This window comes from Salmo trutta, chromosome 35 (genome assembly GCF_901001165.1).
Source record: "Salmo trutta chromosome 35, fSalTru1.1, whole genome shotgun sequence".
Taxonomy (NCBI): Eukaryota; Metazoa; Chordata; class Actinopteri; order Salmoniformes; family Salmonidae; genus Salmo; species Salmo trutta.
In genome coordinates this window covers 33,074,525-33,102,217 of record NC_042991.1, presented here as the reverse complement: position 1 = coordinate 33,102,217, position 27,693 = coordinate 33,074,525, and the positions used below count along the sequence as shown (strand labels likewise).

Sequence of the window (27,693 nt, the reverse complement as noted above, 5' to 3'; positions counted from 1 at the left end):
TGCAGGTTCTTGTTCTAGTCGAGCCCTTCAGCTTATCAGGATCTTGAGTAATGGGTTGTCACCACAATGTGTACACATAGCTTTACAGCCTCAGGGGTGGTGATCCAATAGAAGATGTTCTCAAGAAATGAGGATCCGCGTAGTCACCCAGCGAGCACATAACGTTCTGAGAATCATATGTTTCTTAGAGAATGGTGAGAGTGTGGTTGTCCTATGGTTATTTTGCATACAACCTTCCCACAACGTTCTGGGAATGGTGCAGGATAGTTGCTTGGCTTGGGAACATTCTCAGCACATTTAAGAAACTTGACAAAATAACGTTATTTTCTTGGTATTTCATTACTTTAACAGAATGTCTCCCAAAAGTTCAAACATGGTTACATTTAATTACATTTTTGGTAATGTTCTAGGAAAGATCTGCAACTGGTTTGACGTTAGGAATGTTCCCAAATAGTTCAGAGAGTGTTAAGAAACAATGTTCTTCTGTGAGTGTCAAGAATCCCCCCGAAGGTGGCTCCCCTGCCTCCTCGGGCGGTGCTCGGCGGTCGTCGTCGCCGGCCTACTAGCCGCCGCTAATCCCTTTTTCCTTTTCGGTTGGTATTTCTTATTGTTTGCACCTGTTCCTTATTTGTGTATCTTGATTTGTGGTTATTTAAGCCTGTTTAGCCCGCCCAGGTTTGTGCGGGATTATTTTCGTCAGTGTGCTTTTTTTGGATGTGCTGGCGATCTGCTTGAGTTATTTTCTTTCTGAACTGTGGACCCGTTGTGTATGGGTTGGGCACTTAGTTCTCACGCCTGTTGTGTTGGCGTCGATCGTTGTCAAACCAGAGAAAAATAAAACTCGTTTTTCTTACCTCTGCTCTCTGCACCTGACTCGTACCACCACTCCTAGCAATCGTGACAGTGAGAATCTAAATGCTTCAACATAACGTTTCCTACATGTTTCCTATTTAAATTAATGTTCTCAGAACGTTCAGAAAATGTTAAGAAACAACGTTCTTCTGAGAGAATTTCAGTACTTCAGAATAATGTTTTCTTCAGGTTTCCTCATTGTTCTATTGAAAGTTATGTTCTCAGAACAATAAGAAAACTTTTAATAAAACCCACAAGAAAACATGAATGTTCAAAGACCATTCTAAGAATGTTATTGAAAAAGATATACATTCTGTTCTCAGTGTCAACAAAACCATCTCTATCCTATCTTGTTAAGTGTGTTCAGGTGTGTTGGCTGCGCCCACCTGCCTAATTGGACAACCTGATCTTAATGAGTGCTTCTGTTTGTCCTATCTGTGCTTGGAGTTCCAAACAGTTCACCCAAGCAAACAGTGTTATTAAAAGTCTTGCAACATTTTTAAAGTTGCACTTTAGTACACAAATTGCTCTGGCATTTCCTTGTTGCTAAAACTCTAATAGTTAGCCTAATTTCAGTTTGTGACAAAATAAGCTAATACAGTGTAGAGAATCATTTAACCATCTTAACTGCTGTGAAATATCTTTTCCAGAACCAAAATGATTGTTGTTTAAGCTTTTTAAAGCTGGTGCACGAAACCGAAACTAAAATAAGCAAAAACAAATCTCGAACCACAGTAGGACCCAAAAGTTATCAGTGAGTCCCATTAGGAAAACCCCACCATTGCGAAACACTGCATTAGGGCATGCAGTCACCAGTTGTTCACACTCTCTCATATCCATACTGCTGAATACTGTCCGGGAGTGTCCACTCAACTAGGGTCCTTGGTTTACAGCTTGCCAGGTATCATTCTCTATAGGGAAATTAATTGTATAGCACTGAGTGTGATGATAAACTGATGGGTGAGGCAGTGATGACACTGGAAGCCTTAGTCGAGTGAGTCATGGATTCTTGGCACCCACTCTACTCTTCTCTATACAAAGAGGGATGAACAAAAACTGACCTTGTGATGTGGGTAACATTTAGACTGTCCCACATAGAGTGCCTAGTGGAAAGTCTACACACCCCTTGTACAGTGTTCACATTTTTCTGTCTTAAAATTAAATCTAACAAGGGATTAAATTGAAGATTTTTTGATTGTGTATATCTTCACACCCCAGATTTAATACTTGGTGGAAGCACTTTTGGCAGCCATTACTGATGTGAAATATGTTGAGTATCATTGATGGACAGCAATATTCAAACCTTGTCTTTGATATTAAAGCAGATTTAAGTCAGGACTGAGACTGGACCATTCAGGAATACCCACCGTCTCTTGGATAGACATTCTGATGTGTCTTTGTCATAAAAATGTGTGCAATTGTCCCGCTGAAAAATAAAACTCTATCCTAGGGTTAGGTTTTCAGAAGACTAAGGAGAGTTTTCCTTTAACTTTTTAGCTGGGATTTGATCCTTCCATATTTATTTTGATCCTGACAAACTCTTCAGTCCCTGCCGATGACAAGCATACCCATAACATAATGCTACAACCACAATACTTGAAAATACTTGTAATTTGTAACATTTTTATCATTTTCTTTCACTTTGAAAATGAGTAGGTTCTGTAGATCTACTTTAATCTATTTTTTTATTCAACTTTAAAAATGCAGTCGGGGATTTTAAGCAACATATTGTACGAATTGGATTCGTAACATACTGTATCATACGAATTGCTCCCCATACATTTTAGGGTCAGGAAGTAACATCATAATACGAAAGGAATGATGCAGTACAGAACTGAATGACATACAGTAGTACACTAAAAACCAGGACCTGTTTTGGCTTGTGAGCACCATTTTCAAAACTACTGGCTGAAATTATACAAAAGTTCCTGAGCATCACTTTAAGGCAGCAAAATGTGAATACTGTGCAAGGTGTGTAGAGATTTTCACTAGGGCACTGTATAATAGTGTCACTGTCCCTAGAGTAGCCATAGTCAATATGCGGACCACGGTCCGGATCCAGACCTAGAATAGAGTCAATATGGGCCGCGTACTTACTGCTGTTGAGAGTTGTGATAGTAAAATGCACAAGGTGCAGTTTTTTTAAGTTGGTAGTGCATGGGCAATTTTCCTCTTTATAAACTGTCAGAAATGTCCAGTTGATCTACTACTAGCCCACGTTAGTTAGAAAAGTTAGGCTAATCAGCTATCTACATCTTGTAGTTTTAATGGCTATATTGCATGCCCAGGGGCCTCGACCCCCAGGGGGACCCATTGATTTTGTTGAATCACTAGGGTATCATATGAACATCATCATATGTGTAAAATATTGAAGAATGTAAAAAATAAAATACAAATTCACAGAGGAAGTGGGTGCGGTTGGACATGACCCGGTGGCAGTGTAACAGTATAGCTTCCGTCCCTTTCCTCTCCTCGAACCAGGGACCCTCTGCACACATAGACAACAGCCACCCTCGAAGCATCATTACCCATCGCTCCACAAAAGCCGCGGTGCTTGCAGAGCAAGGGCAACTACTTCAAGGTCTCAGAGAGAGTGACGTCACCAATTGAAACGCTATTAGCGCGCACCCCGCTAACTAGCTAGCCATTTCACATCGGTTACACTCACCCCCCTTTTGACCTCCTTTTCCACAGCAAGCAGTGATCCCGGTCACCAGCATCAATGTAACAGTATAGCTTCTGTCCCTCTCCTCGCCCCTACCTGGGCTCGAACCAGGGACCCTCTGCACACATAGACAACAGCCACCCTCGAAGCATCGTTACTCATCGCTCCACAAAAGCCATGGCCTTTGCAGAGCAAGGCGAACAACTACTTCAAGGTCTCAGAGCGAGTTACGTCACCGATTGAAACGCTATTTGTGTGCACCCCGCTAACTAGCTAGCCATTTCACATCGGTTACAGCAGCGAATGTGAATTTATTGCCTGCAATGTTGGAAAGTCCCAAAACAGTACATGAGAGGTTTAGGCAGAAACTAAAAATACCCAATATACCAGGCTTTGTGCGACGTCAACGGAGCCCCAAACCCAGCACCACCTGCAGAGTGGAGAGCAATCCTCCTCCAACAGGTATATTTAGCTACAGTATTAATTGGTCAGAGGTTCCACCCTAAAGTCCTAGAGACTATCCCCTCTGAACTCCTACTGTAGCATTCACAGGGTTAGGTACATTACACCTCTAGCAATTATATTTTCCTTAGGAACAGTTTCTATGGTGCTATAGCCTTGACAGGATAGGTCGCAGGTATTGATGGTGAAAACATGTATGCAGTAGTACGGTATTGCAATATTATTTTTTTGATGATATTATAACTGATACTATGACACCAAATATCAATTGCTAGGTAATTAACGTTAGCTAGCACTAGTCAGCTGTACCTGCACCAAAACTCTGCTATTTCTCTTTCTATAGGTTGTTCTCCATTTTCTTTTTAAAATAGTGAGCTAACATGTTTTAAGCATTTTTATTTTCATGACTGATCAAAACTTTTCTCATGGCTCTCTCTTGTCCCTCTGCAGCAGACAAATATAGTCAGCAAGATGTTTGAAACATCGAATTGCAATAAAAAAAAGCAGTATTGAATCGCAGTAAATATAGAATGATGATGCATATAGAATACATATCGTATCGTATCCGAAGGTCCCTGCCAATTCCTAGCCTTAGCTACAGGTTTAATACCGGCTAGGGACATAACTATCCTCCAAATTTAGTAGCACTCCACACAGAACAATGCAGTTGTGGAGTTCTCACTGCATCTATTGGAAAATGTCATGATCTAATTTATACTAATAAATGAGGCCATATGTGATTGGTACATCCTTTCTGGGACTTTTAAATGAATGATATATAGCCATTGATTATTAAATGATATAACTTATAAATGTCTCACCAGCTTAGTTGATCTTAGTCGTATTCTTTCACAAACCAAAATATAAGCTTGTTTTTTACTCCAATGTTTGTAAACTGTAAACAAACATTGTGTATCTTTAAAACATGGTTCAAACTATCATTTTGATCTCATGTTGAGCTATGTCAATGAATCTGAGAATGGTAACATTTCTCCAGCACCAACTGTTTACCAAAAAGTGGCAGGGTGACCGCTTTCTGGTTGTTTGAATTCCAGATTGCCTCTTTAAGGTATACATTATTTTCATTTGGGGAATAGATAAGGCAATTGCAGTGAGTGGAAAGCAGGAAGCAAATTTAAGATAAATAGAAACTGAAGGGGGAAATGACTTCCTCCAGAAAAGCCCATGGTATCCCCCTACCATATGCACAAAGAGAAACGCTCAGATCTGTGGGCAATCAATATAAACAGCTGACACAGTGGAGTTCTTCAGTCTTGAGTAGAGTGTGATATTGAAGAGCTGCTGCAAGCCTTGTTCATTCTGCTATTCACAATGAAGTTTTCTGCTCTCCACATACTGCCCAGGAGACCGAGGAAGACTAAAGGTAAGATAAATACATATAGCATAACACATATACATAGCCTACAATATGCAAAGGTTGTAATGTATTAATATATATGAATAGCCTTTTGTTGACGCCCACTACTACTACGATATACAGCACATTCTAAATTATAGGATTACATTTTTAGTGGTTGTAATATACAGCAGGTGATCATTTCACATTTGTTCAGTGATTTTGTAAGAGGTTGACTTTCATCACATTGGAAGATGAGATTGAAGAGTGGAGTGGGAAATGACGAGGGGAATATTAAACGTGGTCTTTTTAATATCTGATGCAATTTATGTGGGAGGGACAGAATGAAAAGTAACATCAACGTTGTTATTCTCATCATGATTTACATTTTATCTGCAAGTGTCTCATAAGAATGACATTCAAATAATGTTTTCCTAATGATACATTAAGTTTTGTAAAGTATTGCGAATTATTGTCTTTGATAATGATGAATAGCAGTCGTTTGTCAGATGTAGGCTATCTACGCCGTTGTCTCCGCCCTCTGTACAGCAATTGTTTATACCAAAGCCTAGTCTACAGGTCTATCTGCCACTATTAGGTTACGAGTAGGTACCGAATGTTCTGAGAGCATGAAAGGTAGGCACATTTTTATTGGCCTTTGTGCACCTTTTTTGGGCACGTTATTAAATATTAAATAACAAAAAATATGTGTCTGCCTGTGTGGTGTTGTTTTGGCTAAGTAAGCTTCACTCAACTTCGGCTATAAGAGAGAGAACGGCAAAATTATTTTGCTCAAGATGCGCGCCTGCGGTGAAATAGTTTTAATAGAAACCGTGTGTTCAGTTATGCCTATGTTATAACGGGAACCCACTATTGTGGCCTATAACTTCGTATCCAGTTTGTTTGCCTGATTTTACCCGTGCAACAATGAAAAGTAAGGTGTGGTTTGATAATAAGTGATATAAAAAAAATCGTGCAATGCCCTGATAGGTTTTATGAAGAGAAAATATTTACGACTGTACAAAATTCATTTTTTTTTCACAGAGGAGGTGGGTGCGGTTGGACACGACCCGGTGCCAGCGACTGTTAATCTATCACCTGCAATGGAGGGCAGTCCCAAAACAGTACATGGGAGGTTTAGGCATAAACTGAAAATGCACAAAATACTAGGCTTTGTGCCAAGTCCACGGAGCCCCAAACCCATAGTGGAGAGCAATCCTCCTCAAACAGGTATATTTAGCTACAGTATTAATTGGTCAGAAGTTATATTCGGCGTTCTCTCTGATGTTAGAATGTGTGCATAATTTATATAGGCTATAGCCTACTTTAAGGTTAATTAATGTTTTGGATGTTTTGGACACACCTACTCATTCAAGGGTTTTTCTTTATTTTTATTATTTTCTACATTGTGGAATAATAGTGAAGACATCAAAACTATGAAATAACACATATGGAATCATGTATTAACTAAAAAAGTGTTAAACAAGTAGAACCCGACCTCAACCCAATTGAGATGGTTTGGGATGAATTGGAATGCAGAGTGAAGGAAAGGCAGTCAACAAGTGCTCAGCATATGTGAGAACTCCTTCAAGACTTTTGGAAAAGCATTCCTTATAAAGCTGGTTGAGAGAATGCCAAGAGTGTGCAAAGCTGTCATCAAGACAAAGGGTGGCTACTTTGAAGAATCTCAAATATAACATATATTTTGATTTGTTAAACAATTGTAACATTTTTGGTAAGTACATGATTCCATATGTGTTATTTCATAGTTTTGATGTCTTCACTATTCTACAATGTAGAAAATAGTCAAAATAAAGAAAAACCCTTGAATGAGTAGGTGTGTTCAAACTTTTGCCGGATACAATACATGTGCTATGATGTAGCCTGTATGAAGTACTAGCCTACTACCTCAATATAATGATTTGTCAGATTTATCATCCTTAAAGAGGAATTCTAAATGAAAGAAATCAGTATCATATTATATTGTCTTTCACCATGAGAAATTATTGCCACAACATATTTATGTCACCGTTCATTGTCACGTACAGACTGCACAAAATAACTATTCAATTACTGTACTTGGTGGTCTGTGATTGTCATAACCATTCGCCTGAATTCTACTTGTATTTTTTTCAGAGGTGGCTTTGGACTTTATAGAGAACCTGAAGGAAAATCGCTTGGTGGAGGCTTGCCAGCAGTTGCTTTTGCGAGAGGACCAGCTCTTTGGCCAAGAAACCATGACTGTAGAGGGGTTGGGTCAGGTTTGCAACGAGGACGATAAAGACATGCTCCAAAAAGACTATGAAACCCTGCTGCTCCACTTATGGATGGCAGTTCACACCACCTTTAGTTCCACACCCTCAGGAGAACACCTAGAGATACTTCGGAGTGCGGTGGAAACCATAATGCTGCTGGAAGAGAAGGACCAGCAATGGGAAGGGCGGCCCGAGGGCAGCAGGGAGGCCCCCGTGTGGCGGCCACACCAGTGCCGGCTCACCCACGACACCCTGCTTGAAAAAATGGTGGAATCTCAAATGAGGAATGCGGCAGTGGAGGAGGACAATATTAGCGTTAGCAATGTGGACAACCTGTCAACGTCCATGAAAAGGGAGGTATGTAGGATGGGCAAGCGTCTGAAGGAGACCATTCTCAGGGTGGCCAGGGACATAAGGGACTGCTACCCCCCAGACTTTGACGTGTGCAACTTGTACGTGAGACTTTACCATCAGAAGTTCTCAGCAAGGTTAACAGAACTGGCCCGCTCTGGGCTCGATGTGGATGACTGTAACTACCTCCTCTGCTGGGTGAACAATTACTATCCAAAGTAAGTGGGAAATGGGAGGGCAGTTGCCCTGGATTCTTGAAAGGCTTGTTAACAATCAGTGGAAGTGATAAGGGCAATTGTGCAATTTTATTTTTAAAATGTCCAAATCACATTTAAGTGATGTCAAACTGCATATGTAGTTGATTTGAGTTGATTGGGCCATTACATTTAGAAAATTGCACAATTTCCCCTATCACTTCCATTGATTGTTAGCTAGTAGTGGCTAAAGTTAGCTGAAGTTTTGTCAGTGTCCGTGTATATGAGATGAGAAATAGAGTCAGTCGCAGGACACCGAACTGAGTAAAACATACGTATTTTACTCTTGGAAAAGTTAATCATACAAAATCCATGCAGGGATAAAACAATAACTATACATACAACGAACACAACCAACAGTAAAACAATAACACACAAAAAATCATGAATACCAGAGGGTTTAAATAGGGAAGTAATCACAACAAAATGGGAACCAGGTGTGAACAATAAAGACATAACAAATGGATAAAGAAACATGGATCGGTGGCAGCTAGAAAGCCGGTGACGATGACCGCCGAACGCCGCCCGAAAAAGGAGAGGCACCAACTTCGGCGGAAGTCGTGACAAGTTTGTAGTGGCTGGAACCATCCCACTGGGCAAACACTGGTTGAATCAACATGGAAAACTATTTGGATTTCCAAAAAGTCTTCAACCTAATGGAATTTTGTTTTCACCCAAATTTATACCAAATCCAATGATAGAGTTACATTTTTGGTTGATTTCACATTGAATTGACGGTAGTTGACAACTCAACCAAATGTAAATCAAAACCAGGTGATGAACTAACATCTGTGCCCAGTGTGCCCTGTTTGTGGCAGATGCTAAGATGCTCAATACTTTCAGGGTGAGGAACCATTTAAAATAAAATCCCGAACTTCCTGAAAAAAGGCTAGTTCCCCTTTTTAAAATGTCTGCAAACTAAAATGCTGCATATTTGGCATAGCTGATTGCTCAAGTTTGCTTACATTATCCTCCTGCCTTGTACAGTCTTTGAGTGTTTCTGAGAGTTCTCGTATGGTTTCTATCAATGACATGATGTCATTTGCAACATGTTATACCATTTTTATATCTGTTTCAGTGACATCTTAAAACACAAAGACCTTGAGGGGCACATCAACATTGAGTCTTTGGGAACTCTTTTATCTGAGAAGGATTTCACAACATTGGAGGAGCAGTATCTACTACAAAAAGAGGTAAAAAGGATGCCAGAAACAGCTAAATCAAATGAACAGGCTAAATCCATGTGTATATTTCTAGACAATCCTTTCAGAGTAGCCTGGTCCCAGATCTGTTTGTGCTGTCTTGCCAACTGCTATGGTGTCTTAATGACCATAGGGTTTGGCAAGATAGTACAAACATATCTGGGACCAGGCTACTTTCAGAGTGCTTTAGAATTGGAAATAATTTACTATTTTATAATGTTGTATACAATGTCTTTCAGAACTATAGTGTCAAACTTACAGACTTGTGATGACCTGTGCTATGTCGTTTTCAGAGTACAGTCAGGACCTGGTTCTCCAAGGCTCTCAGTAAGAAGGAGGAGGGTTGGCTCAGTGGAAAGAGTCCAGAACTCATTGACGGGTACTGCTTCTGTCCTCTGGCCATTGACATCATACAGGTTGATACCTATTGGATTACTACTACGTCTTCTAGTACTTTTCTGTGTTTAGCCCTACTCTGTCTTTGACCTGAACATGTTCTTCTTCGTTTTCATACTACAGATATGAAGTAGTTTTTTCTCCCGCATGGTTTTATACAAGCTTCATATTAACATGTCAACCTGAACATAATTCCATTTAAACTGACATTAACCTCCAAAGCCAAAGTTTGTCTGATATTTTCAGACCTCAAAACAATGAGCACTATAAATCAGAAAAATTTAATAAATGCACTGAATTTGATACATTTCTACACTGAATTGAGTTGACATGGAATGAATCCCATCCCTGCTCTAAGCTATGTTGACTGTACAGGGTCAGGTTTTATGTGCTAATACTGTATGTTGTTCTGTTAACTAGGCTGTTGATGGGGCCATGAGAGAGGCCAGGACTATTCTGGGCAGTGAGGCTAAAGCCCAGAGAATCTTGCGTCAGCTGGACAGCTTCTTGATAAGGTAGTGTAACCATTCCTTATAGCTCTGGCTACTGGGTCGTGCTCCTTAGGCACCAAATGGACTGAAACAGAGAGAGACTACCTGGACTTTTCCAATAAGTAACGCTGATTTTCCTTTTCCATTGCAAAATATTTAGGTTGTGTGCCTTAATGAACATATCCTGTCGTTGTTGAACGTTTGCTTTTCCATTGTTCTTCTGAACTTATTCACCAAGTTTCTATTGAAAACCAAATTCGTTTTTGCATTAAGTTTGAATGGTTTGGCTTAGGCTTGTCCACACTGAACAAAATAATATTTTACTGGTGAACATGCACGTTGATATCCAGCATCATGCTCATAGCCATTCAATTAGCTTACTATGTTCTGGTTTCACAGCCACACAGACAAATTGCATAATTCTACATTACCTTTTTCCTGGGAAAAGTTGGTAATTCAACCTTGGTGTTCTATCTACACTGTCTTGTTGCAGACTGTCTTTGACCTTGTTTAGTTTATAATGGATATGTATGCTACAATTAAGTGATAATGTCAGAGAATATGGAATGCCGTTTGGGTCTTTGCATGTCAAATAAGTTTGTTGACCAATCAGGACCTGAATATGACTGCACATCACATAATAATTTAACATGTTCGTACATTTTTTACGTAGTTATTACACATTGATTACACTATCACTCGTATTTCATATGTCATAACGATTCACCGGCACGTATGCTATGATGCTGGTATAGTTTTGTCTCGCGCACCCGCCTCTGGACAGTGCTGGTGTAACCGATGAGAAATGGCTAGTTAGTTAGCGGTGGTGTGCGCTAATAGCATTTCAATCAGTGACGTCACTCGATCTGAGACTTGAAGTAGGGTTTCCCCTTGCGTTGCAAGGGCCGCGGCTTTTGTGGCGCGATGGGTAACGATGCTTCGTGGGGTGTCAGTTGTTGATGTGTGCAAGGGTCCCTGGTTCGAGACCGGGTTGGGGCGAAGAGAGGGACGGAACCTACACTGTTACACTGGTCATAGCTGATGGATGCAAACAAAGTTCTTCCCCAAAAACACAGCAAAACGACATCTGTTTCGGTAGCTATAGCTAGCTAACTGTCTAGCTAGGTTTCATCATTTAAAATACCCCTAATTTATAATTTGGGTATTTTATTAGGATCCCCATTAGCTGTTGCAAAATATAGGTCTTATTTGATTAATGGTGGTCGGCCCCACCTATATGAATCTAGCCACAATAAGGATTAACCACAATAGTGGAATTAACGGTTTGCTAGTCTGTCATTGACAGTGATGCAAATGAATACAAATAGTGGAATTATGCCATAATTGAATAAACCATGGTTTGAATGTTGTTATATAAATTCAACAAAATACAATCATTTGTTAATTTGACAAAAAGCTGTTGAAATCACACTGGATGTATTAGAGTTTAGAATTGCATTGTGGGCCATACTTATTTCACTGTACAGCCTTGCCTATGGATTGTGGATCAATGACATGAGGTATCAGACTACTCTGAGACACCCAGAGAACATTAGCATCGTAGCTCTTATTGCGGGACTCTGAAACCACTGAATTCAGCCACATTTATTGTACCAGTCAAGCTAGCTACCGCAGAAGCTGCTAATAACATCTGTATCAAAGATATTAGCAAAATCAGTTTGATCCTGATCAGTTTGAACCTGATCTTATTTCAAATGCTCACACAGACGTTTTCCCCATTCGGTTGAAAAAATAATGCCTTATCACCAACACGGTATTGTAAACTCATCGTTCGTGGCAGGTATATCACACTGTGTGCTTGTTTGCAGACTTTTATTTTGTTGTACAGCTTTGACAGTGCTACTGCTCGTAGTGGTGGAGCTTGGCTTGCACGTGAAAGTTCAGCACACGCAACATTCTATAATAGAATTGTGTTATTTGACGTGTCAAATTAAAAACTTATTTGACGTGTCAAATAGTGTTATTTGACATGTATTGTTTTTGACACGCAAAGACCCAAACGGCGTTCCATATGAAAAGCCAGTGTTTGGAGGACATATTGACAAGGGTGTTGTTAGGCCTGAGACGATGTCGGCTTCGAGAGCATTATCACTTTTATACAATGGGTTACCAACATATTCAAATAACTTTATTTTTATTCATTTATTCATACTATTTCATCCTTCCACAAGATATAGTCCCAAAACAAATCTAGGGTTGCTACCCAAGCCGGCTGGTCGTTCATTCTATCGGTTTGGTTGCCAGAGACGCGACCCAGTTCAGTCTTTTTGTTCTGTACTTATGGACGCGACCCAGTTGTTCAGTCTTTTTGTTCTGTATTTATGGACGCGACCCAGTTGTTCAGTCTTTTTGTTCTGTATTTATGGACGCGACCCAGTCGTTCAGTCTTTTTGTTCTGTACTTATGGACGCGACCCAGTCGTTCAGTCTTTTTGTTCTGTATTTATGAACGCGACCCAGTCGTTCAGTCTTTTTGTTCTGTATTTATGGACGCGACCCAGTTGTTCAGTCTTTTTGTTCTGTATTTATGGACGCGACCCAGTTGCTCAGTCTAAATGTTCCATTGCCATAATGGCTGGCAACTTTCTTATCCCTTGCTTGCTAGCTAGTCAACTACGGCTAACTTACAGTCACGTCAAAAAGCCAGAATAACAGCAAAGTATCTATATTTGCATTTGTTTAAGCTGTTTTCTAGTGACATTTGTTTGGATACATCCATAACAATTAACTAATGAGGCCCGATTTCGGCTGGCATAAAAAATGTGTTCACTCGTCAGGACACTGTTGTTCAGAGGAGCTAGCCAACAACACAGCTAAAACAATCACTTCAAACTGAAGCTGGAAAGACTACAAACTAGCTGCACTTCGTTTCATTTTACCTTTTTTCAATTGACATTTCTTTGTATATATCTTTAAAAATGATGCCATCTGATACATGACTTCGACTGGCTAAGAAATGCTGCCTGTCTGTCTGTCTCGTTCTGACTCGTTCATTATTATGGGACAGCTGGAGATCGAATTTTCATATTGAAACAATGTTGCAAATGTCGGGCGAGACAGACAGCAATGTTTAAACAAATCTCCGCTGTTGAAAACTAAACGTTAGTCTAAAAGAAATGTGACATAATGTCTGCTTTTTATAGTTGCTTGGCTGGGCTGATGAGACAGTGGATTGCGCAGTCAGATGGAACAGAGTAAATAGGCATTTTAAAGTCATAGATAACTTGTGGAATAGACACCGGCTGGAATGCAGTTTTAAACCAATCAGCATTCAGGATTAGACCCACCTGTTGCATAAATGAGGAATATGTACTGCAGTGTTATTATTCAACATTTTACTGACATAATCAAAAAGAACCTGGAGATACATGATGACATTTTGTACAATGTATATTTGCAGCTATAAGAGATCTCTTGAAGAATTTGTGAAGGGAAGACGGGAGAACACTCAGGCAGTCGTGAAAGCTAACCTGCTTAACATTGAACAATTCAGGTAGGCTAACAACTGTTGTTCATTTCACCAAGTCATTTGTTTCATGAAATCACATTTTCTGTGTTAATTTGCTTGGTATTTGAAGGGTAGCTAGCTACACACGAGCTTCATAACACACGTATAATCCTTACATAAAGCATTCTTAAGCACTAAATAAGCATTTCATATATGCTTTTTGTTTCTACTAATCCCCAATCTCATGAAATAGTCTTGATCTACATGCATGCAGTCTCATAATCTGAAGTTGTATCATTTGTTCTACTTATCTACCTACTTTTGGACACTCCAGGAAAGGGAAAGGTCAGTTGTAACTGAATGCATTCAACTGAAAATGTGTCTTCCGCATTTAACCCAACCCTTCTGAATCAGAGAGCTGCGAGGGGCTGCCTTAATCGACATCCATGTCATTGGCACCCGGGGGAACAGTTCTGCCTTGACAAAGTTTGACCTTGTCAGCTCGATGATTGAAACTACCTTTGAACTGCCATTGTCATTCTATCCCTCCAATCCTCCCAACCTCTTATATGACTTCATAAATCCAACATTGATGTAATGACATTGGATCCTCCTTTACAGAGACTTCATAGTGAGAAGAGAGGAGTCAATCCCAGAAGAGATCAAGACATGCTGTATGTCCACATTGGCAGACCTGAGAGACTGTGGCTACGGATACTTCACCGGCCCCATACATGAGGAGCTCAGGGTAGGCTACATGGGACAGCAGAGACACCAAGCATAATAGTCTAGCAATACTCCAATGTACAACGTTACATCTGCACCGTTCATTTGGTTGACTTTTGGCATCTAGTTCAAAATCCCAGACAACCTTTCTCAAATTAGATGATTTTGACTTACCCACAAGTTACTTGAGAGACTTGTCCCGAAGCCACCGAAGTACTTTGCTCTGTTCGTCTTTCCCTCGATCCTGACTAGTCTCCCAGTCCCTGCCGCTGAAAAACATCCCCACAGCATGATGCTGCTGCACCACCATGCGTCACTGTAGGGATGGTGCCAGGTTTCCTCCAGATGTGATGCTTGGCATTCAGGCCAAAGAGTTCAATCAGACCAGATAATCTTGCTTCTCATGGTCCGAGTCCTTTAGGTACCTTTAGGCAAACTCCAAGAGGGTTGCCATGTGCCTTTTACTGAGAAGTGTCTTCCGTCTGGTCACTCTACCATGAAGGCCTGATCGGAGGGAGTGCTGCAGAGATGGTTATCCTTCTAGAAGATTTTCCCATCTCCACATAGCAATTCTGGCGCTCTGTCAGAGTAACTATCGTGTTCTTGGTCAGCTCCCTGACCATGGCCCTTCTCTCCCGATTGCTCAGTTTGGCCGGGCGGCCAACTCTAGGAAGATTCTTGGTGGTTCCAAACTTGTTCCATTTATGATGGAGGTCGTTGTGTTCTTGGGGACCTTCAATGCTGCAGAAATGTTTTGGTACCCTTCCCCAGATCTGTGCCTCGACACAATTCTGTCTCGGAGCTCCACTGACTTATTTCCAATGTAGTTTCCTTTTGGTTTTGGACTCATCAATCAATCCAGTTTATTTTATCCGCTATCCCCTCATGACCGAAAACAAACTCTGTTTTGACATCAAGGCCGATTCCACTGTGTGCAAACTGATAGCATATCCTACAATCAATAAGAGAATGTGTGTGTTGCAGAGGTGGTTCGTTGAACTGCGCTCCTTTTGACCTTTGCATAAAACCCAAATACCCATGTTGGTTGAAAAGCCTATGAGCTATAGCTCAGTGAGGTAAGATCGTCAGTGATGTGTACGCCGAGGAACTTGAAGCTTTCCACCTTCTCCACTGCGGTCCCTTCAATGTGGATCGGGGCGTGCTTCCTCTGCTGTTTCCTGAAGTCCATGATCAGCTACTTTGTTTTGTTGAGTGAGAGGTTATTTTCCTGGCACCACTCTCCCAGGGCCCTCACCTCCTCTCTGTAGGCTGTCTCGTCATTGTTGGTAATCAGGCCTACTACTGTTCTGTCATCTGCAAACTTGATGATTGAGTTGGAGGCGTGCGGGGCCATGCAGTCATGGGTGAACAGGGAGTACAGGAGGGGGCTGACCACACACTGTGTTGAGGATCAGCGAAGTAGAGGTGTTGTTTCCTACCTTCACCAGCTGGGGGTTGCCCGTCAGGACCCAGTTGCAAAGGGTTGGGTTCAAAGCCAGGGCCCCGAGCTTAATGATGAGCTTGAAGGGTACAATAGTGTTGAATTCTGAGCTATAGTCAATGAACAGAATTCTTACATAGGCATTCCTCTTGTCCAGATGGAATAGAGCAGTGTGCAGTGTGATGGCGATTGCATTGTCTGTGGATCTATTGGGGCGATAAGCACATTGAAGTGGGTCTAGGGTGTCAGGTAAGGTAGAGGTTATATGATCCTTAACTAGCCTCTCAAAGCACTTCATGATGACAGAAGTGAGTGCTACAGGGCAATAGTCATTTACTTCAGTTACCTTGGCTTTCTTGGGTACAAGTGGGCACAGCAGACTGGGATAGGAAGAGATTGAATAAACACTGTAAACACTCCAGCCAGGTGGTCTGCGCATGCTCTGAGGATGTGGCTTGGGATGCCGTCTGGGCTGGCAGCCTTGTGAGGGTTAACACGCTTAAATGGCTTATTCACGTCGGCCACGTCGGCCACAGTCCTTTGGTAGCGGGTCGTGTCGGTGGCACTGTGTTATCCTCAGAGCAGGCGAGGAAGGTGTTTCGCTTGTCCGGAAGCAATACATCAGTGTCCGCAACGTGATTGGTTTTCCCCCTGAGCCGTTGAATTGCGACTCCACTTTGTCTCTGTACTGACATTTTACCTGTTTGATTGCCTTACGGAGGGAATAACTACACTGTTTGTTTTCGGCCATATTTCCAGTAACCTTGCCATGGTTAAATGCGGTGGTTCGCGCTTTCAGTTTTGCGCGAAGGCTGCTATCATCCACGGTTTCCGGTTTGGGTAGGTTTTAATAGTCACAGTGGGTACAACAGCTCCTATACACTTCCTGATGAACTCACTCACCGTATATGTGTATTCATCGATGTTATTCTCAGAGGCTACCCGGAACATATCCCAGTCCGCGTGAGCAAAACAATTTTGAAGCATGGATTTCAATTGGTCAGACCAGCGTTGAATTGACCGGGTACTTCCTGTTTGAGTTTCTGTCTATAGGAAGGGAGGAGCAAAATAGAGTCGTGATCAGATTTGTAGGCCTTGTAGGCATTTCAAAAAGTTGAGTAGCAGTGGTCCAATGTTTTTCCAGAGTGAGTACTACAGTAATTGTGTTGGTAGAACTTCAGTAGAGTTTTCCTCAAATTTGCTTTGTTAAATCACCAGCGACAATAAATGCGGCCTCAGGATGTGGTTTCCAGTTTGCATAAAGTCCAGTGTAGTTCTTTCAGGGCCGTCATGGTATCGGCTTGAGGGGGGAATACACACGGCTGTGACTATAACCGAAGAGAATTCTCTTGGGAGGTAATACGGTTGGCATTTGATTGTGAGGTATTTTAGGTCGAGTGAAGAAAAGGACTTGAGTTTCTGTATTTTATCACATTTACACCATGAGTAGTTAATCAGGAAACATACACCCCCACCATTCTTCTTCCCGGAGAGTTCTTTATTCCTGTCTGTGCAATGTACTGTGTGACGACCCTCCCACTCTGTCTGCTGTATTTCTCTCTTTGCTCTTGTTCCTTATTAGGATGCCGGTGGGCGGAGTTGGAAGGGTCGTCAGCTAGATGGGAAACACCTGGGCTCGGGTGTGTCCCAGGATAAAGGCACCTCTTCCACAGTCATTGGGGAGACTCTCTCCATGCAGACACCTTGTTTTTGGTTGTGCTAGTTATGGTATCTAATAAATATATATTTTTGATACTCCTTGTCTCCACGTTGTCTCCCTTTTGTTGCGAACTCTGAGCCGGTTCGTAACAAGTGGGAGCTCATCCGGGATCTTGAACTTGTGTTTGGGAGAAAACGTGGAGGTATGTTAAATTGAGGTGCTTTCTTTGTTAGTTTGAGTTTGGTGCTCAGTACTGGTTGCCTTTGTTTGTTTGGTTTGTGTGCTGTGTTGGAGAGAATACATTGGTTAGTTTCCAGGCCCCTGCCTAGCCTGGAAACGCTTGTTCTACTTGCTGTTGGGACGTTGGTCTGAGGTGAGTACAATCAGCTGTGTACCTCGGTGGGAGATTTGGGTAGGGTAGTGAAACTTACTACCCGGAGCTATAGCCTTTTTCCCCTGATAGGCTTAGCGACGTGTTTCATTTTTGGAATATGTTGGGCATTGTTAATGTTTGTTATTTTTGTGTGGTGTCTGTGGACTGAGCAGTTGTCTCGGGAGCACATCCGTGGCTTGGTGGAATCTACCAGCGTGCTGGGGGGTTACTTCCTTTCCAGCGGGCTACAGTGCATAATTACCCACTGCAAATCTGCATGAAGATTAGGGTTGAGTTATTGTAGGTTTTGGGGAAGCTCCATATCTCATCTCTCTTTCTGTGGTGCCCGGTGTGATTGTATTTTCTCTTGTTGTGGTCTGGTGTGCTCAACTGAACCGTTGGAGTGACTATGAACCGTTGGAGTGACTATGAACCGTTGGAGTGACTATGAATCGTTGGGAAATGACTGAACCGTTGAGAAGTGACTATGAACCGTTGGGAGATGTTGTTTGTAGAGATACGGTCTCTTGTGTGCCCTGTTCCTGAGTGTTATGTGACTGACCATTGGTTGGTTTTGTCATGTTCTAACTTTCCTGTCTGTTCCCTCCTGGTCTTGTGTTCTCCTTTCCTCTTAAACGTTGCTTCCTGTGCGCAAAGGTTGCTGAGGTTTGGGGAGAAGGAGGTTGGCTGGGGCAAGTGGAAGGTGAACATGTAACCTCTCGTAAATTTGGGACGCAGAGGCTGTATTGACGGGGATAGAATATCGTGAGAGAGCCATGTCTCTGTGAAACAGAGTATGTTACAATCCCTGATGTCTCTCTGGAAGGAGATCCTCGCCCTGAGCTCGTCTACTTTATTAGTCAGAGAATGAACATTAGCGAGTAATATACTCGGAAGCGGTGGATGGTGTGCACACCTCCTAAGTCAGACTAGAAGTCCACTCTTAATACCTCTTCTCTGCCGGTGGTGTTTCGGAGCTGCCTCTGGAATAAGTTAAATTGCCCTGGGGGGTAAGAACAAAGGATCCAATTCGGGAAAGTCGTATTCTTGGTCGTAATGCTGGTGAGGTACCGCCACTCGGATATCCAAAAGTTCTTTCCGGCTGTAACACAAAAAAAATTCTGGGCTAATAATGTAATAAATATCATACAAAAAACGAAATACTGCAAAGTTGCTTAGGAGCTAGAAGCAGAGCTGCCATATCTGGCGGCGCCATCCAATCAAGTTTTAGATACATCTCAAGGATGATCAATGGGAACAAGATCTCAATACTTATGTAAATAAGGTATTTCAGTTTTAAATTTTTAATACATTTGCAAAAATGTTTAAAACCTATTTTCACTTTGTCATTGTGGGGTATTGTGTGTAGATTGATAAGGATTTTTCTTTATGAATTCATTTTAGAATAAGAATAAGTATGTCATATGCCCTTAATGTAAAGTTACGTTTAAATGAGGTGTTATTGAATGTGCAGAATTGTAGCACAGATTTACTTTATATATATTTAAAAAAAGGACATATTATAATACCAACAACTTGTCAAAAATACAACAACATTGAAACGAAATGGAAGAAAATAGAATCTGCCTTTATAACAGCTAGTTATCTGTTTAAGAAGAGGAAAACAACAAAACAGGCATTTGGAGTCAGATCACTGGAATGTTTCCACTACCTTTGATTGGTTTGATTTTGACTCATTAGGATCCCTATTAGCCGATGCCAACGGCGACAGCTAGTCTTACTGGGGTCCGACATATAATGAAAAATACATTGCAGACAAAATACTTTACAATTTACATACACACACACTACATGTTCATGTTTTAAATGTATCTATCAGTTACATGTACAGTGCATTCGGAAAGTATTCAGAGCTCTTGTCTTTTTTTACATTTTCTTACGTTACAGCCTTATTCTAAAAATTGATTCAATTACATTTTTCCCTCGTCAATCTACACACAATACCCCTTTGTGAAAAAGCAAAAAGAGGTTTTTAGAAATGTGTGCAAATTTATAAAAAAAAGAAATACCTTATTGACATACGTTTTCAGAACCTTTGCTATGAGACTTCGAGATTGAGCTCAGGTGCATCCTGTTTCCACTGATCATCCTTGAGATGTTTCAACAACTTGATTGGAGTCCACCTGTGGTAAATTAAATTGATTGGACATGATTTGGAAAGGCACACAAATGTCTATATGAGGTCTCACAGTTGACAGTCCAAAAACCAAGCCACGAGGTCAAAGAAATGATCTGTAGAGCTCTGAGACAGGATTGCGTCAAGGCACAGATCTGGGGAAGGGTACCAACACATTTCTGCAGCATTGAAGGTCCCCAAGAACACATTGACCTCCATCATGGAAGAAGTTTAGAACCACCAAGAATCTTCTGAGCAATCGGGGGAGAAGGGCCTTGGTCAGGGACATGACCAAAGTCAGAATGGTCACTCTGACAGAGCTCCAGAGTTCCTCTGTGGAGATGGGAGAATCTTCCAGAAGGATAACCATCTCTGCAGCAGTCCACCAATCAGGCCTTTATGGTAGAGTGGCCAGACGGAAGCCACTCCTCAGTAAAAGGCACATGACAGCCCTCTTGGAGTTGCCAAAAGGCACCTAAAGACTCTCAGACCATGAGAAACAAGATTCTCTGGTCTGATGAAACCAAGATTGAGCTCTTTGGCCTGAATGCCAAGCGTCACGTCTGGAGGAAAGCTGGCACCATCCCTACGGTGAAGCATGGTGGTGGCAGCAACATGTTGTAGGGATGTTTTTCAGCGGCAGAGACTGGGAGACTAGTCAGAATCGAGGGAAAGATGAACTGTGCAAAGTACAGAGAGATCCTTGATGAAAACCTGCTCCAGAGCGCTCAGGACCTCAAACTGGGGTGAAGATTCAGGATCCAACAGGACAACGACCCTAAGCACACAGCCAAGACAACGCAGGAGTGGCTTTGGGACAATTCTCTGAATGTCCTTGAGTGTCCCAGCCAGAGCCCGGACTTGAACCCGATCGAACATCTCTAGAAAGACCTGAAAATACCTGTGCAGCGACGCTTGAAAGGATCTGCAAAAACAAATGTGAGAAACTCCCCAAATACAGGTGTGCCAAGCTTGTAGCGTCCTTGTATCATCATACCCAAGAAGACTTGAGCCTGTAATCACTGCCAAATGTGCGTCAACAAAGTACTGAGTAAAGGGTCTGAATACTTATGTAAATGTGATATTTCAGTTTTTTTAAGCAGTTTTTGCTTTGTCATTATGGGTAATTGTGTGTAGATTGATGAGAGGGAAAATGATTGAATCCATTTTAGAATAAGGCTGTAACGTAACAAAATGTGGAAAAAGTAATGGGCTCTGAATACTTTCCGAATGCACTGTACATGTCCGTATATGCACACAACAAGAAGGTCACATATGGGGAGAGGCTGGAGGTGCTTTATTTGTTTTTCTTATCTAACCTAATGGTAGGAAGGAAGTAGAATAAATATAAGCATTCAGGAGAATTCCCTCCTAAATGGTTTCCAACCATCATTATCAAAGCCACAATGTTTGAAGTGCAAAGTGTGATTGTAGGTTACAATGGTACAATGTGGTCGTCCAAGTGACCACTCAAATCACATGGCCTGGACCATCTTTGTGGGTTACAGATTGTCCATGTTATTCTCCATAATGTTTTACTTTGATCTTCACTTGTGATGAAACAGTTGATGCATATTATTAATAAAACAAATTCAAATTGTTTACAAATGAGGGAATTGATTTTAACTTGAACTAATATGAAGTTGTTATGGCAGTACAACTGCAAAGTTTTCGCATGTTCTGACCACTGGTATCAACTGCTTCAAGGTCAGATATTGACCTCTCCATGACTTCCTGTCTCCTCAGGTGCAGTACCGTAGGCTGTGGACGCAGGCCTGGTTTACTGGGGGTCAGATGGTACTGGATGAAGTTCTGGGGAAACTGGACAGACACATGCAGCAATTCACAGACCTCAAACCCATCTGTATGGAGGTAAGGTTACACTCACACACACGCTAACAGATGTGTGAAAACAAAGACACACGCACACACACACGCACACACACACACACACACACACACACACACACACACAGTGACATTACGCACACAGTGACATTTGTGTGTCTGTGTGTGTGTGTGTGTGTGTGTGTGTGTGTGTGTGTAGGAGCTGGTGGGCCGGCTCCACAGGGAGATGATGGTGGAGTATGTGAAGAGGATGATGAAGAGGAAGATGAGGCTGAAAGACAAGGAGCAGCAGGAGGCAGCAGCCAAGTTACTTGCTGACGACAGCAGCACACTGAGCACCTACTTTACTGAAGCGGTAAGCACTGAAGACGCGCACACACACACACCTCATATTGCAGTTAATATAGCTTGAGCGTGTGTGTACACAAACATATGAAAGTAATAGCATTATACACACAAAACCAACTCAAATACACTTCAAAACATTTATTCTAAGAATTGTTTTATTTCAAATGTTTATGATGCATAAAGAATAACAAAGAAATACATGATTTAAACAACAATATAACCCCCTAGAGTAACATATTAAAAGAATCCCCATCAAAATGTACATTTAAGCTAGAGATGTACAGTACCAGTCAAAAGTTTGGATACACCTACTCATTCCAGGGTTTTTCTTTATTTCAAAGCTGTCATCAAGGCAAAGGGTGGCTACTTTGAAGATTCTCAAGTATAAAATATATTTTGATTTGTTTAACACTTTTTTGGTTACTACATGATTCCATATGTGTTATGTCATAGTTTTGATGTCTTCACTATTAGACAATAGTAAAAATTAAGAAAACCCCTTGAATGAGAAGGTGTGTCCAAACCTTTGACTGGTACTTTATATATAGCGTTCTTTTGGCTGTTAAGTTGTTCTCCCAAGTTAGACTAAGCCCACTGGAATGCATGAGAGCCTTTTCTGTAGCCCATCATGGAAATCGGTTGAAAACCACCACCATCTGGGTCATGTTATGACTTGGCAGACTCCAGGCCGAGTCTCTAAGTAAAATCACCCACGTATCATAAACTGCAGCTGTGGTCTGATTTCCCCTAAACTTCTATTTATTTAGACACTCAATAGATATTAGTATCAAATCAAATACAACTTTATTTATGTCACGACTTCCGCCGAAGTCGGCTCCTCCCCTTGTTCGTTCGGCGATCGACGTCACCGGCTTTCTAGCCATCGCCGCTCATTTTTCAGATGTCCATTGGTCTTGTTTCATACACACCTGGTTTTCATTTCCCCAATCATCTACTTGTATTTAACCCTCTGTTTCCCATCATGTATTTTGTGTGTAATTGTTTCATGTTATTGTGGTGTTTTGTTACGCGCCTTACTTTTGTTATGTCCCATGTTTTGAGCGCGTTTGATTTATGTAGTGCTCTCGTTTTGGAACAAAAATAAAAGTGCGCCTGTTATCATTACTCTGCTCTCCTGCACCTGACTTCGCCTCTAGTACACCGCCTTGACAGTTTAGAGTGAATGTAAACATCGCTATACAGTAAAGTAGCCATAACACAGTAAATGGAAGACATAAATACTGTACATGAAAGTATGCATAATTTGACCTATCCACTGTCCACAGGGGTCCAAAATAAGCTGGCTGAGTGAGGTCCTCCCTAAAATGGCGGAGGTGGTCAGACTGCAGGACCCAGGAAGCATCCAGCTGGAGATCGTCACCCTGGCTCGGGACTTCCCAGACCTTAGGTGAGACAGACAGACAGATCCTCCACAGGCTGAAGACAGATGGAGAGTTTACCTACAGTACATTCACATAATCACATAACCTGGTACTACATGTAAGGTATCCCAGTGACATGACCTGGTACTACATTCACAGTACCTCAGTCACATGACGCAGGACTAACATAAAATGGGTCACTCAGATTAAATGTGGGGTTGGCCAAGTGTAAAAGGCATGTCTGCCTGTATATCTTTCATATTTCACATAAGCAGCAACGCCATTATAAAAGTTGTGTGGTCAAAGATCAACTTGGCCTTAATCCTGCTGAACACAGCTGTTTGGGCCAAATTTGATCTCAACATCTCTGCTTGCACTTTCTTTGCCATCTGCTTTGTCTAAACTCGTCCTTGCATGATGTTGTTCACACTCAAAAGAACACATAGGATTTAAATAGAACACAGAGAATGAACATAGAACGCATAGAATGAAACTAGAACACAGAATGAAAAAGAAACACATAGGATGAAACTAGAACACAGAGAATGAAACTAGAACACAGAGAATGAAACTAGAACACAGAGAATGAAACTAGAACACAGAATGAAATAAGAACACAGACTGAAATAAGAACAGAGAATTGAAATAAGAACAGAGAATTGAAATAAGAACAGAGAATTGAAATAAGAACAGAGAATGAAAATAGAACACGGAGAATGAAAATAGAACACGGAGAATGAAAATAGAACACGGAGAATGAAAATAGAACACGGAGAATGAAAATAGAACACGGAGAATGAAAATAGAACACGGAGAATGAAAATAGAACACAGACAATGGAAATAGAACTCAGAGAATGACTCCCTGGTAGCTGAGCCACACCTTTAAAAATATTTAATTATATTTGTGAATATAAGCCAAATTGAAATAAAGGCTCTTTGATTTCTATTTGACAATGAATGCCTTGTTGATTTATAAATACAAGCCATAGCTGATCCTTAGTTATTTTGAGTCCCTTGAATCCAATTATCTCCTTATCTTCCCTCTAATTCTCTCACAATATCTTAAAATGAAGCCCTATGGGGGGGTTGTTGCAGTGAGGTAACTCTGGGCAAGTCAGGTATCACCGGGCGGTAACCTAGGTAACAAGGGCCTCCACTGCGGATCTCAGGTGTCTGGCTGACTATGCAATATGAGGCATCTCTTATGTCATGTACTAATACAGGGAGGGAGGGAGGGAGGGAGGGAGGGAGATGCACAGAGAAGGGGTGTAATATGACTCCTGTCTGATGTCTAGAACCGGCCAGCGATCCCTGCTATCCCCAGCACTGTGCAGTGGAAAAATACAGGCCAGGGCTAGAGCATCCCAAATGGCACCCTATTCCCATTATAGTGCAACATTAGTGCACAATGTAGAGAATAGGGTGCCGTTTGAGACTATTCTACCCCTTTTTGGTTCCAGGTAGAACCAAAATGGTTCCACATGGAACCAAAATGCTTCTACATGGAACCAAAAAGGGTTCTACCTGGAACCAAAAAGGGTTCTCCTATGGGGAGACAGCTGAAGAACCCTTTTAGGCTCTAGATAGCACCTTCTTTTCTAATAGTGTATCGAGGCAGAGATGCCAGACACACGAGAGCAGTACTATTACTAATGTTGCTACAACAGCTGCTATAGTGCTTTACTATTTGTATTACTTCTTCCTCTATCACTATTACTGAACTAACGCAGCTACTGCCACTGATGATACCGTTACTATTGCTACCGTTACTACTACTGCTGTAGTACTGTCCTACTACAGTCAACAGTAATATTACCTCTGCTAGTGGGCTAGTCCAGTAGTCTTGCTACTTTTTCTACCACTATTCTGCTCCTTTTTTACGAAAATGTCCTTCTGTTTATACTGTAAATTTGTCACATTCTGTTTATACTGGCTTTTCTCTCAAGCTTAGCATGACTTAATATAGACATTGGGAACTGTTTATTTTTATTTGGATTGTAAACTGGCATGGTCAAAACATGTTGATGCAACATAATACATGTTTTATTATATTTAACCTTTATTTAACTAGGCAAATCAGTTAAGAACCAATTTTTATTTACAATGATGGCCTACCCCGGACCAAACCCGGACGATGCTGGGCCAATTGTGCGCCGCCCTGTGGGACTCCCAATCACAGCCGGTTATGATACAGCCTGGAAACGAACCAGGGTCTGTAGTGACGCCTCTAGCACTGAGATCCAGTGCCTTAGACCGCTGCGCCACTTCGGAGCCCAGTTGATCAATATAATGGACAAAAAATGACAGTTTTGAACTTTGTTGATGAACTTTTGTTTTTTGCTCTTCCACCTTTCTCAGTTGGAGGCAGATCTCGGCCCTGCTCTCACTCAAAGCCAACCTATCCACTGCTGATGTCCGCGGCATCAAAGAGAGCCTGGAAGTGAACCGTCCTACAGTCACCTCCTCCAATACCAACCCACCATTCTTTTCCAAGGTTCCAGCAGGCACATTTTGGCACATGCCATCTTAATTGTGTTATTTTCTTGTTGTAAACTGTTTTTCTGGTTGAGAAGACGTCATATATCCAGATTACAACTAACTGGTCTCTGTTATCAAATCAAATCAAATGTATTGGTCACACACATATTTAGCAGATGTTATTGCAGGTGTAGCGGAGACTAAAATACAGTAGAATAGAATACAGTATATATATACACGAGATGAGTAAAGCATGTAAACATTATTAAAGTGACTATTGATTCGAAGTCTATAGGGCAGTAGCCTCTTAGGTCCATGGTTAAGTAGCCAGGTGGTAGCCGGCTAGTGATGGGTATTTAACAGTCTGATGTCCTTTTTTGGTTATGTTGTATGTATCATCTTGTATGTTATCATCTAACCAGATTATAAAGATGTCCTTTGCTTTTCATAAAAGATGTCATATTTATGTCATTGTAACTAGTTTTGCCCACTGGGCTGCTAGTGAAATGGTTTAAGAAAATGGTGATTCACCTTAAAGGGAATGGGTCATGACATTTATAAAGCATGTGACAAATAACGTTTGATTTGAAATACATAGGTCCAATACTTTTTTTTCTGTGTGATTATGTTGCTTTCCAATGCTTCATAAATGTATGTGCTCAGCATATGTGGGAACTCTTTCAAGACTGTTAGAAAAGCATTCCTCATGAATCTGGTTGATGGAATGCCAAGAATGTGCAAAGCTGTCATCAAGGCAACGGGTGGCTACTTTGAATAATTTAAAATGTAAAATATATGTTGATTTGTTTAACATGTTTTGGTTACTACATGATTCCATATGTGTTCTTTCATAGTATTGATGTCTTCACTATTATTCAATAATGTAGAAAATAATACAAATACAGTGCCTTACAAAAGTATTAATCCCGTTGGCATTTTTTTGCATTCCAACCTGTAATTTAAATTGATTTTTATTTGGATTTCATGTAATGGACATACACAAAATAGTCCAAATTGGTGAAGTGAAATGAAAAAAATGACTTGTTTAAAAAAATAAAATAAAAAAAAAACAGAAAAGTGGTGCGTGCATATGTATTCACCCCCTTTCCTATGACGCCCCTAAATAAGATCTGGTGCAACCAATTACCTTCAGTAGTCACATCATTTGTTAAATAAAGTCCACCTGTGTGCAATCTAAGTGTCACATGATCTATCACATGATCTCAGTATATATACACCTGTTCTGAAAGGCCCCAGTCTGCAACACCACTAAGCAAGGGGCACCACCAAGCAAGCGGCACCATGAAGACCAAGGAGCTCTCCAAACAGGTCAGGGACAAAGTTGTGGAGAAGTACAGATCAGGGTTGGGTTATAAAAAAAATATCCAAAACTTTGAACATCCCACGGGGCACCATTAAATCCATCATAAAAGAATTGAAAGAATATGACACCACAACAAACCTGCCAAGAGAGGGCCGCCCACCAAACTCACGGACCAGGCAAGGAAGGCATAAATCAGAGGCAACAAAGAGACCAAAGATAAC

The 27,693-nt window shown here is 41.2% G+C and overlaps 1 protein-coding gene across 2 annotated transcripts; it reads left to right on the top strand.

The window, feature by feature from the left end:
* The first annotated feature begins 5,141 nt into the window (after positions 1 to 5,141).
* On the top strand, positions 5,142 to 26,759 carry LOC115175110 (tumor necrosis factor alpha-induced protein 2). Of its 2 annotated transcripts, none has more exons than XM_029734304.1 (12): positions 5,142 to 5,363; positions 6,381 to 6,566; positions 7,473 to 8,160; positions 9,275 to 9,389; positions 9,692 to 9,814; positions 10,215 to 10,309; positions 13,706 to 13,798; positions 14,375 to 14,501; positions 21,837 to 21,962; positions 22,138 to 22,293; positions 23,573 to 23,694; positions 26,029 to 26,759. In XM_029734304.1, the coding sequence occupies exons 1-12, from the start codon at positions 5,312 to 5,314 to the stop codon at positions 26,198 to 26,200; spliced, it is 2,055 nt and encodes a 684-aa protein (XP_029590164.1). In that variant the 5' UTR covers positions 5,142 to 5,311; the 3' UTR covers positions 26,201 to 26,759. The 2 variants fall into 2 exon arrangements, with proteins under 2 accessions (XP_029590164.1, XP_029590165.1); XM_029734305.1 differs by lacking the exon at positions 5,142 to 5,363 and adding an exon at positions 5,837 to 5,972.
* Positions 26,760 to 27,693: the final 934 nt, after the last annotated feature.

Excerpts from the sequence above, each read along its gene's own strand:
- LOC115175110 (XM_029734304.1), top strand. The coding sequence starts at position 5,312 with ATGAAGTTTTCTGCTCTCCACATACTGCCCAGGAGACCGAGGAAGACT. Across the intron at positions 8,161-9,274 it reads GTGAACAATTACTATCCAAA|TGACATCTTAAAACACAAAG; the intron begins GTAAGTGGGAAA and ends TATCTGTTTCAG. Across the intron at positions 14,502-21,836 it reads CCATACATGAGGAGCTCAGG|GTGCAGTACCGTAGGCTGTG; the intron begins GTAGGCTACATG and ends CTGTCTCCTCAG.